The following is a 12388-nucleotide window of genomic DNA, read 5'->3' on the forward strand; positions in this document are numbered from 1 at the left end:
GCCAGCCTCCTGGGGAAAAGAGAGGCGGTTCATGCCGTCCTCCCCTCCAGGGAAGAGGAGAAGGACCCTTCCATGGAGTCTCTCGTCAGGTCTCCTGAAGCAGCACTATTCCTTTGGCCCCCAGAGCTGAGCCAAATCCTGATCTGCCTGAGACCGAGTTCAGACCTCCATGGAGGAGGAAAATTTACCTGATTGATGATCCCAACCCTCGGTGGATTGCAGCCCCTCCATCCAAGTGCCTTCCCATGCAAGGGGAAAGGGTGGCCCCACAGTCCTGGCGTCCTACCCAACCCCCACCTTCCCGACTAGAATCAAGACTATGTATTGATGGAGGGAAGGGCTGGGAATTGGAGTTCAAGTGACTTATCCAGGGTCACCCAGCTAGATGTGTCAGAGCCCTCCCATGTCAGGGTCTGGCTTTCAGTCCACCGAGCCACCTAGCTGTACAGCATTGCCCCCCAGCTCTTGATGAGTATTTATTGAATTGAACTCAGCTGAACAGAGCACTGGCCTTGAGGTCAGGAAGGCCTGGATTCAAATCCTTATTAGCTGCATGCAACCTCTGATTAGTCACTTCCCTGTGCCTCAGTTTCCCACTGTCTAAAATAGGGGAATGGAGCAGGACTCAGTGACCTCTAAGGTCTTCTCTAGCTCTAAACCGATAGCTATACGTACTGCATAGTGCAGTGACAATTAGAAGCAGTCACAGAATTACACATCCTAGGCCAAGATCACAAGGCAAAGAAGTAGTAGAGGAGAGATTCGAACTCTCGGCCACAGCCGCTCCAAGTTCAACGGTATTTCCCCGAAGCCACACCCACGACCCATGATGCAATGGGACGCCGCCCCGCCCCTTTCCGATATGGCCTTTCCGTCACCGAACAGGAGGCGACGACGTTGCCCACAAGAAAGATGGCGCCGCAAGCATCGAGACGTAGGACGCTGGGGGCGTGGCCTGAGAGCCTCGTCGCCCCGCCCTAACCCGCCTTCGTTCTACCCGCGGCCACAGCTCTAGAAGTGTCCTGAGTGCGCGCTTGCGCCGTGCGCCCAGCAGCTCCAGGGAAGGAGTTTGTGCTTGGGCTAAGTGGCCGTGGTGCGTGAGGGAAGCACAGGAGTGGAGGTGGGACCTAGGGAGGCCCTGCTGCAGGTGCGGGTCCCACCCACGGCAGGTTTTGTTCTTCCCCCGGCAGGTGCGCTCTCCAGGGTCGGAGTCCTCGGCTTGCCTGGCGCCCGCAGCTCATTTGCTGTGTGGCGGAGGGCTAGAGGCTCAACCTCTCTGTGCCTCGGCTTTCCTCACCTGGAAATGGAGGGGCGCCCCGCCCTCCCTGATTGAAGTTGAGGGGTCAGAAGGGGCGACCTCTGCCTCCTCTCGTTTATTCCCCCTTCCTTCTCCAGCCCCTCCCTGGCCCCCCAAACCAGGGTGGATAGGCTTTAAAGCTGTAGTCTGCCCAGCCAAGAAGGGAGGAGGGGGAAGGACCCTGGAAATCCTGGGCAGCAGGTTTGGAGCTGGTGGGATCCGGAAGAGCTCCGAGCCATTTTACAGATGGGGAAACTGAGGCCCCAGAGATCAAGGGGCACACCTTGAATCCAGAGCCCCGTATTCCTGAGCCCCCCTCCTCTGCACCCCTGTTGTTGGGCGGGTGGGAGAGGGTGTGTGTCAGATCCCCAGGTCGGTCAACTGGCTTTGTTTTGTCTCCCAGCCCCCGCATGGAGAAGCCGGCTCTCTGGGGGGCCAGGAAGAGAAAGCCGTCCCCGCCTGCCTCAGGAACCTCCCCAAAGCTGCCCCGAACCTGGGCTTCCCTCCTGCTCCTGTAAGTGTCCTCTGAGGGTCCTTGTGGGTCCTGTGGGTAAACTGAGGCACGGCTCATCAGCTCTGTGTTCCCTTTTCTCCTGTCAGGCCCGAGGACCCCGACCCGGATGCTGAACAGGAGGCCCAGCCAGAGGGGGCCGCAGGGAGGACCCCCATGTCCTCCCTGGGCAGCGGGGAAGCGCTGGACCTCTCGGTCAGCAGGCAGTGGGCTGGGGCAATGGTCGGCGCCGGGGCTGGCCAGGAGGACCTGGGCTTGCTCCAGCGCCACAGCCTGACGGAGGGCCAGAAGAGGGGCATTTTGGGCGGCCGGTGGCTGCCCCCGTCCAGTTTCCAGTTCCCCAGGAGGCTGATGGGCTCGGGAGCCGGCCAGAAGTACCGGCGGTGCAGCGTCCAGCTCCTCCAGGACTACCCGTTCGCCCACTACTCCAGGCACCTGGACGGCGTCTTCTGCGGCCCCTGCTTTGTGTTTAGCAGCAACAAAGAGGCCATCCTGGTGTCGACCCCTTTGAAGGACTGGTCCAACAGCAAGAAGATCCTGGAGAGGCACAGCAGGTCCAAAGAGCACGGCTGGGCGGCCCTCCAGACCCAGGCGTTTGCGGCCGTGGAGCACAAGAAGCAGCTGGCCGAGAGAGGCCAGCACGCCCTGAAGCAGATGGTCAGGATGGTCCTTCTGTGCGCAAGGCAGGACCTCTCGCTGGGCGGCAGGCTCCCCGTCACCAAGGCCTTGGACGCCCTTTCTCGGTCCCTGGCCGAGCTGGACCCACTGCTGAGGGAGGGCCTGAGCCAGGCCCCCTGCGGGACCCCAGGCGCCCCAGAACAGCTGCAGGAGCAGCTCATCCAGCTGATTGGCCTTCAGATTCAGGACAGAGTCCTGGCCAGGGTGAGGGCGGCCGGCTTCTTCAGCCTCCTAGTCGATATGTCTGTCCAGAAGAACGTCATCCTCTCCCTGCGCTACGTCCACTGGAGCCGAGAAGGCCGGGTGGAGATCCGGGAAGACCCCGTAGAGTTTGTGGGGGCTTCCGACCTGCCGGAGGGGAGCCTGGCCGAGCTCTGCCTGCAGAGGATTACAGCCTGGGGTCTGCGGAAGGAGCTCGCGCGGGGCTTCAGCTACCACGGCCCCCGGAGCGGGCAGCTGGCCCGGATCCGCGATGTACTTCCCAAGGCCATCTCCTCGGCCTCCACAAAGCACCAGATGACCACTGCCATCCTCCGCTCCTGCAGCCTGCGGCCAGTCACCAAGTTTCTGGACACACTGACCAAAGTTTCCCTGGTGTTGACGTCATCAGCAGAGCGCCTTAGCCCTCAATCCCCAGCACTAAAGGCCTTCCTAGATGGCGATAGCGACCCTGGAGAGGAAGAGGAGGAGAAGGACCCCCCTCAGGAGGTGGTGGGGGGCAGAGAGGGCCCCCAGGGTCCTCCCCCAGTGCATCTGCTCAGCTCCTTCCGAAGCGAGTATCCGGCCATCCTGGAGGCTCTGTGCAAGATGGCAGAGGACCATGGAGATGCCGAAAGGCTCTTTTTCTCCATCACTCAGTTCGACTTTCTGGTGGCCTTGGTCTGTGTCGAGTCCGTCCTTTCGTGCATGAAGCCCCTTCAGTTAGACCTACAGCGGGGGGAGAACGATCTCATCCATCTCTCCAAGGAGGCTCAGCTTGTCCTTCAGAGGTGCCAGAAGATGAGGGACAAGGAGGACCCCGAGTTCACATTGCTTTATGACGACGTGAGAGGCTTAGCGGCGAGTGTGGGGGTGGCAGAGGCCCCACCACGGATCTGTGGCCGGCCCGTGTCCCTAGAGGCTTTCAGCACGGAGGACCTCCACGAGGGCTACAGGACGTCCTTGTTTGTCCCATTTCTAGACCACGTCATTGCCGAGCTCCGGGAGCAGCTGCTGGAGTGCTCGCCTCGCTTCCTGGCCCAGCTCCTCGTCCCCGACAGGCTGCCTCTGCTGGAGGGTGAAGGGGCCGAGGCAGCGCTCTACGACGCATTCCAGGGAGACATCCCTGACTCGGATCATTTTCACGAAGAGTTGCAGAGGTGGAGGGCGCGTTGGATGGAAGTCCCCCGGAAGGATTGGCCCTGCAGCCTCCTGGCTGCCCTGCAGTACCTGAGCCCGGGCTGCTACCCCGGCATCCACACGGCCCTCTCAGTCCTGGCCACCATGCCCATCGGCGGCCCTTCTGGGGAGCAGTCCTCCCAGGTGCTACGGAGAGCCAAAACGTGGCAGAGAAGCCCAGGGAAGGGAAGCCGGCTCACAGGCCTGGCCCTGATGGACGTCCATCGGGACATGGAGGTGGACACAGACCAAGTGTTGGGGGATCTCCAGGCACTGGCGAAGGGGGCCCTCGAGGTGAAACCACTCCTGTAATTTGGGGCAGGTGCCAGGAAGTCGCACCTGTACCTGGAAGCCTGGGGCTCACGTCTGAGCTCGTTTCAGAGCTTTGGTTCTTTGGAAGGAACCTCCGAGAGATGGGCAGAGCTGCCCAGAAGGAGGAGACAGGCTATCCTCAGAGGGTTCTGCTGGCCTCACCCAAAGCACTGTCTAGAACTACATCTTCTTAGCTACAACACAGAAAAGGAAGTTCCTAAAACTACACAAAGTCCTGTGAATTCCCTTTTATAACCTGCAGTGATCTGGGAAAGAGAGGCACAGAAGGAGACATTCGGTACTTACCATGCACCCAGAACAATAAAATAACAGCAAATGGAGCACAAAGTGGAGTCTGCTGAATTCCCCCTTCTTAGGTCATGTATTCATGTTTAGAGGCTGCTGGGTGGTGCAGTGGTTAGAGAGCTGGACATGGAATTGGGAAAACCTGAATCTGAATCCTACCTTTGCCAGATACTTGGAGTGTGACCTTAGACAAGTCACTTCACCAAGCCCTCTGGTTCCAAATGTACGGTCTGCTTTAGTTAAAGCGCCACCCTTTATAGTGAAAGGGAGAAGATCTATCTTTGTATGGGACAAGGGAAGGTCTGTAGCCTGCTTTGTCCCCTAGAGTCTTGTTAGAGAGTTGCCAGGGAATAATAGGAAGCTAAGGGACTTGCCCAGGGTCACACAGCCTGCATGGGTCAGAAGCAGGACTTGAACCCCCGGCTTTGAGATCCATTCTGCTACCCACTCTTATGTGCTTCCTTTTTCTTTTATATCATCTAGAGGTTATAAGCGTGATGCCTAATGCTTGATTGGGTTGGGGTTTGTAAATCTTAAAATTTCTCAGACTTATGAATGTTAAAAATTTCCACATTGGGGAATTCTCCATTGGAACAATTCCCTACTGGGAACATTCCCCATTTTGACAGTGAGAACTCTACTTGGATCAGAAATGGGAGGACCTCTGCTCCACCTGTACTTGGGACTGCTTTGGGGGAGAGAACTCCTTGCTAAACAATGAAAGTACTTAAACCCATACTTATAATGAGGCAAAAAGTTCTTTAAGCCATGCCTATTTTTAGAAGTAATACAAAGGGGTGCTAAGTACCTGTTAAAGGTCAGGCAACTTGTAAACTTGCCAGGAGCAAAGAGGTGAAAACTTATTCAGAAGTTTTTTTTCTGGTACAAACTTACTAAAGGGATTAGTTGACCCAGCAGTGTTTTTAGAATGGGCTGTCCCTTGGAAAACGCCTACTGTGATTGGTAGATGGAAGAACTTAGGGGAGGTGACATAGGAGAAAACCCCCTATATAAGAAAGAGATTCTCTTGAGAAGGAATCTCTGATGAGGATTGCTTGAGGAGAATCTCTTGAGAGAGGCTCTGGAGAAGGGAAGCTCTTGGAGGACAATCTCTAAGGAGGTCTCGCTGGAGCTCCTCTGAGGGGACTCAGTCCCTCTGGAGGCTCTGGAGAGAGGCCCTTTGAAACAGTCTCTGGCTGGAACTCTCTCTGAGGAGACTCTGTCACTAGAATCCTTGCCTAGACAGACCGTGTGGTGAGTGATAAAAGACTGACTGACTAATCTCTCTCTTAAGACTCAGGTCTAGGCCATGTTGGCTTAAGGCCCTTCATACTTATTTCCTTTTTCTCTCTTTCTCTCTTTCTTTAAATTCCTCATTTGTATGAATTAAAATCTCTATAAAACCCAGTTGACTTGGGTATATTTCATAATGGGGAATATTTCCCTGGCGACCACCTTATATTTGATTTAAAACAAGACACTGTAGTGAAACATATTTTCTGTGGTCACAATTTTACTCACCCACTCTTATATCTACTATAATTTATATCTTCCACTATTTTAATCACTACAGTTTATGACTTCAACTATTTTAACTCTTACAATTTATGTCTCCCACTCTTTTAACTGCCACAGTTTATGGCAGACAACTATTTTAATTATAACAGGTTTTTCATTTGAGATGATGCCCTGCCTGTTTGCCCTCTTTCCTTTGGGAGAGTAAATACGATAGAAATGGAAAACAGAACATTTATAAAAGCTGTTGACAAATAGAGGTTGCTTCGAGCCAGAGAGCTTTCGGGTTTCTTTTTTCCCCCGTTTAGAGCCTTGAGTGAAGTTGGGCGGTTTGGCAGCTCAGGTCAAAGCAGAGGCTGTGGAGTTCTTGTTGGGCCAAAGCAGGCGAGCTGTGGCCAAAGCTATCATGACGGACTCCTTCCAGAATGGGGGAGATGCTGACCCCTAGGCGGGACCTCGAAAGGCTTTCTGTAGGACCGTAGCCTGGGAGACCCTGGGCAGCTTGAGGCAGAAGACATCTTCAGTGAGCTCATTCTGGGCCCTTTTGAGTACAAAGGACAGCCACTGAGCCCACCGACAGACGAAGAAACTGAGGCTGGGACAGTCACCCAGCCAGGCAGCGACCGAGTCAGGATCCAAGCCCAGGGCGTCCCCACTCCATGTCTAGCAGTCTGCTCACTGCACCACACTGCCTCTCAGGGGAGCTTCCCCACAATCCGAACATTTTCACTTTACTTAATCAGCTATAACCGTTGTCCATCTTTCCGGCTGGCCCCAAGAGAGTGATTCCTTTAAAACCACTCAGGTCCTTGCAGCCCCTCGCCTCCAGGGCCCAACCCTCCCGACTGGAAATGGAAGTCAAGGAAAGCCCTTCTGCTAAGCCAGCCTCCTTGGGGTCTGCCCCTTCCCAGGACCCAGGAAGGCCTTTACTGGATGGAGGGATTTCTCCTTTTAAGGCTGCTTACCACCCTGCCTCCTTTTCCCAGCCTTAGCTTTCCTTACCCTTTTGTACACTTTTCTCAAAGAAAGGGGGTGGAACAAAGCCTTAGTGAAAGGCTTTGTTTCCTGAGAAGTTTGATTAAGGCCTGATTAAATTTCCTTCCTGTAGGCAAATCTGAAAAGGACTTTAGCCTGGAGAAATATTTATTTTTAAATATTTTCAATGGAACTAAAGGATATTTTTATATACTTCTAAACATGAGAAGGCCCCAGGCTCCCCACTCTACTAGGTGGCCTTTCTTCTCTCCTCCCCAACTCTTCCCTCTGCTCCTCTCTCTGTCTCTGTCTCCCTCCCTTCTTCCCTCCCTGTCTCTTTCTCACTGCCACTCTCTCTGTCTCTCTCTGTCTCTCTGTCTCTCTCTCTCCCCCTCTCTCTCCCTCTCTCCCTCTCTCCCTCTCTCTCCCTCCCTCTCTCTGCCTTTTTCTCCCTCCCTCTCTCTCTCCCCCTCCTTTCCTCCCTCCCTCCCTCCCTCCCTCTCTCTGTCCCTCCCTCTCTCTTCCCTTCTCTCCCTCCCTCCCTCCCTCCCTCTCTCTCTCTCTCTCTCTCTCTCTCTCTCTCTCTCTTCCTCCCTCCCTCCCTCTCTCTCTCTCCCCTTCTCTCCCTCCCTCCCTCCCTCCCTCCCCTCTCTCTCTCCCTCTCCCTCCCTCCCTCTCTCTCTGTCCGCCTGTCTGTCTCTCTCCCCTCTCCTTTCCCTTCTCTTTCTTCCTCTCTCTCTTCCCCCCTCTTCTTTCCCTCCCTCCCTCTCTGTCTTTCTCCTCTTCTCTCCCTCTCTTCCTCTCCCCCCACCTTTCTCTTTCTCTTTCTCCCTCTCTCCCTCCCTCTCTCTCCCCTTCTCTTCCTCCCTCCCTCCCTCTCTCTTTCTCCCTCTCCCTCCCTCCCTCCCTCCCTCCCTCTCTCTCTCTCTCTCTCTCTCTCTCTCTCTCTCTCTCTCTCTCTCTCTCAATAAAGAGTCAGGCCCGGAGATGGGATGTCCTGGGTTCAAATGTGGCCTCAGACACTTCCTATCTGGGTGGCCCTGGACAGGGGGTAACCCCCATTGCCTTACCCTTACCGCTCTTCTGCCTTGGAACTGATACAGGGCATTGATTCTGAGACACAAGGTGAGGGTTAAAAAAAGATGTTGCTGATTGATTGTTGTTTCTTCTCCCTTTTTGAAGTAGCTCGATATCATCACAGGTGCATGAACTGGATTGAAATGAGGTCAAGTAGCCCAAAGTCATCAGCCTCGTTCTGTCTTTCAAAGCCATCTAAGTCCGGTGGGAAGACAAAAGTCAGGATGACCGGTGATGGCCCAGGATGCCGGGGAAGACCTTGGCCTCTTCCATGTCTGACCCAGCCCTAAGCACTCCACACTGCCTGTTCCAGCCGTCTTCATGGCCATTGGGGACAAATTGTTCTCATCCCCCCATTCTGCCAGGAAAGTCTTCGCATGCTTTATTGATGGATGAGCGAGGAGAATCACCTAATTCAGCCCTGACATTGAGCCCTGGTTCTCCTCCCACTCTACTGGTAGAGGGACCCCACACCATGAAACACTCTCGCTTTATTTTCACTCGTTTCAATCGCCACACAACTCTGGGCAAGTCACCTAAATGCTTTCTGCCTCAGTTTCCTCAACTGTAAAATGGGAATAATAACAGCAACCTACCTCCCAGGGTTGTTTTGAGAATCAAACAAGATATTGGTAAAGCATTTAGCACAGTGCCTTGCACATAGTAGGCACTCTATATTGTTATTACCTTCCTCCTTCTGGTGGTATGGGATACGTGCCTTGGGCTGAGAGAACACAGGGAAACCCTTCCTCATGGAGATTTTCCATGGCTCCCCTCAGATGCCTTTGCTGCCTCGCCAAAGTGCCTCAATGATCCACCGATACAGACTCTGCTTTGCTTGGGTAGAGCCTGGCCCCTAGTGCTCAGAGGAGCAGCAGCAAAGGACTGAAGCCACAACAGAGGGCATGGGTGATGTGGATTTTGCAATCCAGGATCAATCAATCAATAAACACTTATTGAGCACCTACTATGTGTAAGGCACTGTGCTCCATCAACTGTGAACATACTATTCAGATGGTATAGATATGATGCAAAATGGGGGCTGCCTGTAAGCAGACCTGTCTCAATTTCTCATCCATTAAAACTCTAAGATTTTTTAAACACTTTAAAAAATTCTCAAGTAATACCTTAGGAGTATTAGAGGGGGGAATTATACACGTTAACAAATACACACTTTCCAGCCAAGGAAAAGTTCTCGTCCTTTATTTCATACGTCGAATGCCACCATTTCAATCACTTGATTTTTAATATGGTATTAGTAAAAGGGGTCCTGTGTTGGAATCTGACCACTGTGCCCTGAATTCAAAAGCTAGGGCCGTTTCCCACACCTTCTGATGCATCCGGGATCTCTGGACTAAGAGGTCTACACGATCCAAAGTCCAGGTCCAAGACCTGTAGACTTGGGAAGGAAATGGATGGTTCAGTTTTGGGCTAAGAATTTTCATTCAAGTTTTCTTTCTAAAGGCATCAAGCATGCCTGTGGGGATGGTAGAAAACCCAACACAAGCCATGACATCCCCCCCCCCCCCAACACTTATTAAGCACCTAGTGTGTGGCAGGTATTGGGGATCTAAGGAAGATACCAAATAAAGCCCATGCTGGCCCTCAAGGTGCTCCCATGGTACCAGAATGGGCTGTATAGCTCAAAATCAATGTTCCAGCTCCACTTCCCATGATGAGCTAGATGGCGGCCCGAGGCAAAAGGCCAACCCAAGGGATGATTTGGCACTCATCCAAATGTGTGTGGCGGGCAGCTAGAACGAGTGAGGGTCTGTCTTCAGATGCTAGTAAGGAAGCTGGAATGAGGGCAGAACAGACCAGTGCAGAGGGTGATGCCATTCCTGCAACCTCTTGGGAAGCCATGAACCTAGAGACCTTTGACATTGCTTTGTTCTACAAGGATGAGGATTCACGACTAAAGAAAGGGATGCGAGCTAGGAGTCCTCTTCAGAGGTTCGCGGAGGAACATCCTGGAGCCCAGCAGAGAAGATCTACTCCCCAAAGGTTTGCTCGAGGACCTTGGCAGGGGCGATTCTGTCCAGACTTAGTCGTGTGAGGACACAAGATGGAGCAGCTTGGCCTCTCCCAGCTCCTACTGGACATTCCACCAAGAACAATCCAATTCAACAAGCATTGGTTAAGTGACTATTGTGTGCAGAGAATCCCCTTCCACCTCAGGGATGCTCTTCCCCAGTTCCCCCTGACCTCAAGGATGCTGCTTTCTTTCTTGAGTCCAACTCACGGGTCACGGTGTGTTTCTTGGGGAGGCGCGATGGAAGGTGGTCGCTGGGTGACGTTTCTGTGCCGCTGTTTATTCTAAACCGAGAGCCCTTCCAGCCAGAAGACTTGGGTGGTTCCCAGAATCACGGGATCGGATGTCGGAGCAGAAGGACCTCGGAGGTCCTCTAGTCCGGCCGCTTCTTTTCAGGGTGAGGTACCAGACCCAGAGAGGGCACACGGGCTCTGAGGCTCGTTCACACCCAGGTTTTCCGACTCCAGCCCAGGGACTTGCTCCCTTCTCGTCTCTCACCCGCCCTAAGATGAATGGATGTGATGGAGGCTTGTTGGAGGGGCCGAGGCGGACAGAGAAGGTCAAGCTCAGGGGCTTCCTCCAGGGAAGTCTCCTGGGATCCTCACTTCTCCCCGGGGTCCCGCTTCATGAGCTTTGCCTCGCCCGCTCCTGAACGCCGTCCCACTCACCAGTTCTCCGCGGCTCACTCGGCATCAAAGCTGTGGTCGATGGCGTGCTGGGAGCTGCTCCGCAGCCTGGTCGCCACACACAGGTAAACCAGGAAGAGCAGGCAGAGCAGGGCCACCCCGGCGAAGAAGAACATGACCCCCGTGAACACCTGGGGCCTCATGGGGAGCTGGATCTGGGGGTTCTCGGCCGGAATCATGTTGGTGAGGTTCAGCATGTAGCCCAGAGACCAAGCAATGCTGCTGTTCTCCACCTGGAGGGGGAAAGGAGAAGCCTCAGATGGGCTGGGGGGAGGCAGGATAGTACAATGGCTCAAGCACTGAACACGGGCTTGGGAGAGACGAGTTCAAATCCTGCTTTGGAAGGCTCAAATATGATCTCAAATGTGATGATGTTTCTAAAGCCTTAGCACAGTGCCTGGTGCAGAGTAGGCTCTTCCTTTCCCCTCCTGGAGGCTTACTAGTAAGTCACTTCGGGTTTCTGAGCCTCTTTTCTTATTTTAAAATAGGTGGTTAATTAATAATGGTAATACTATCTGCTATAGCTGCCTCAGGCTAGAACTCTTCCACCAACAAGCCCCTCCCCAATGCCATTACTTTCTTGCATAGAGATAGAGCTGGAGGAGACACTACAGGCGGAATCCAACTCCATTTTACAGAGGAAGAAGCTGGGGCAGACAGAGGAAGTGACTTGCCCAAAATTACATGGCTAAGCAGTGTCTGAGGCTGGATTTGAATCCAGGACTTCCGGACCCCAGGACTGGTACCCTCTATCTGTCTATTCATTGCTCCACATGCAGACTCTACATTCTTCTCTCTGGGTAACAGGGTCCCCCGACACAATACAAGTTCCATCGGGATGACTGTCTCTGTATCCCCCTCTCTCATTATGTCTCATATGTCTTACAAGTTCTCTGCAACTTCGTATTCTTATCTGAGAGAGTTTAACTATGTGATCTATGAGCTGCCCTTCAGCGAGGTGGTGCAGTAGACAGTGCGCAGGGTCTGGAGTCAGAAAGAATTGAGTCCAGATTCAACCTCAGACATTTACTAGCTGTGTGACCCTGGGCAAGTCACATCACTCTTTTTGCCTCAGTTTCCTTATCTGTAAAATGAGCTGGAGAAGGAAATGGCAAATCACTCCAATATCTTTGTCAAGAAGAGCCCAAATAGGATCACAAAGAGTTGAATGAAAAAGTGAATGAACAATAAACGAGCCCAGGGCATATATCTACATGACAGGCCAGTCCTTTGGGCACCATAACTTATGGAGGAGCCAGTGCCCTGAATGGAAGAGATCATCTGTCCAAGTTGGGTTTGGGTGGGCAAATAGCAGAAAATTCAATGTGATTCCTAAAGGGCTGGGGAATGGAAAAATGGTAGGAGAAAGATTAGGGATCCCATGAAGGCTGAGGAGTAGAGAAAGGACCAGGAATCAGAGGACTAGTTTCAGATCCTGGTTCTGATTGTGCTGTGTGATCTTCACATCTCCAAGACTCAGTTTCTTTTCCTGGAAATTGGGGGTGGTGGACTAACTGCCCTTTGAGGTCCTTTCCAGACCTAGAATATTTGAACTTTATCATTGCAGCAGTTAATCTAGAACTCTCTTCTTTACTCTGCCTTTCCCCATCTTTCCCTTACTT

At 53.1% G+C, this 12388-nt stretch overlaps 2 protein-coding genes across 3 annotated transcripts in view; one reads left to right on the top strand and one right to left on the bottom strand.

Annotated features, from left to right (window-relative positions):
* Positions 1-775: 775 nt before the first annotated feature.
* LOC103092847 (52 kDa repressor of the inhibitor of the protein kinase-like) lies at positions 776-6270 on the top strand. 2 transcript variants are annotated; one of them, XM_007505246.3, is made up of 3 exons: positions 776-1190; positions 1701-1811; positions 1898-6270. In XM_007505246.3, exons 2-3 carry the CDS (start codon positions 1708-1710, stop codon positions 4173-4175), a joined length of 2382 nt encoding a protein of 793 aa, XP_007505308.2. In that variant the 5' UTR covers positions 776-1190; positions 1701-1707; the 3' UTR covers positions 4176-6270. The 2 variants fall into 2 exon arrangements, with proteins under 2 accessions (XP_007505308.2, XP_007505307.2); XM_007505245.3 differs by having other exon boundaries at positions 776-1147.
* Positions 6271-9235: 2965 nt separating this feature from the next.
* The window catches only part of ENTPD3 (ectonucleoside triphosphate diphosphohydrolase 3), a 40297-nt gene continuing 37144 nt past the window's right edge, over positions 9236-12388 (bottom strand). Inside the window, exons 11-12 of the mRNA XM_001370163.4 lie at positions 10749-10999; positions 9236-10583 (exon numbers count right to left, since the gene is read on the bottom strand). Coding sequence (XP_001370200.2) covers positions 10763-10999 — 237 coding nt within the window. The 3' untranslated portion in view covers positions 9236-10583; positions 10749-10762. The remainder of the gene's footprint in view (positions 10584-10748; positions 11000-12388) is intronic.

Source organism: Monodelphis domestica, chromosome 5, assembly GCF_027887165.1.
Source record: "Monodelphis domestica isolate mMonDom1 chromosome 5, mMonDom1.pri, whole genome shotgun sequence".
In the NCBI taxonomy this organism is placed as follows: Eukaryota; Metazoa; Chordata; class Mammalia; order Didelphimorphia; family Didelphidae; genus Monodelphis; species Monodelphis domestica.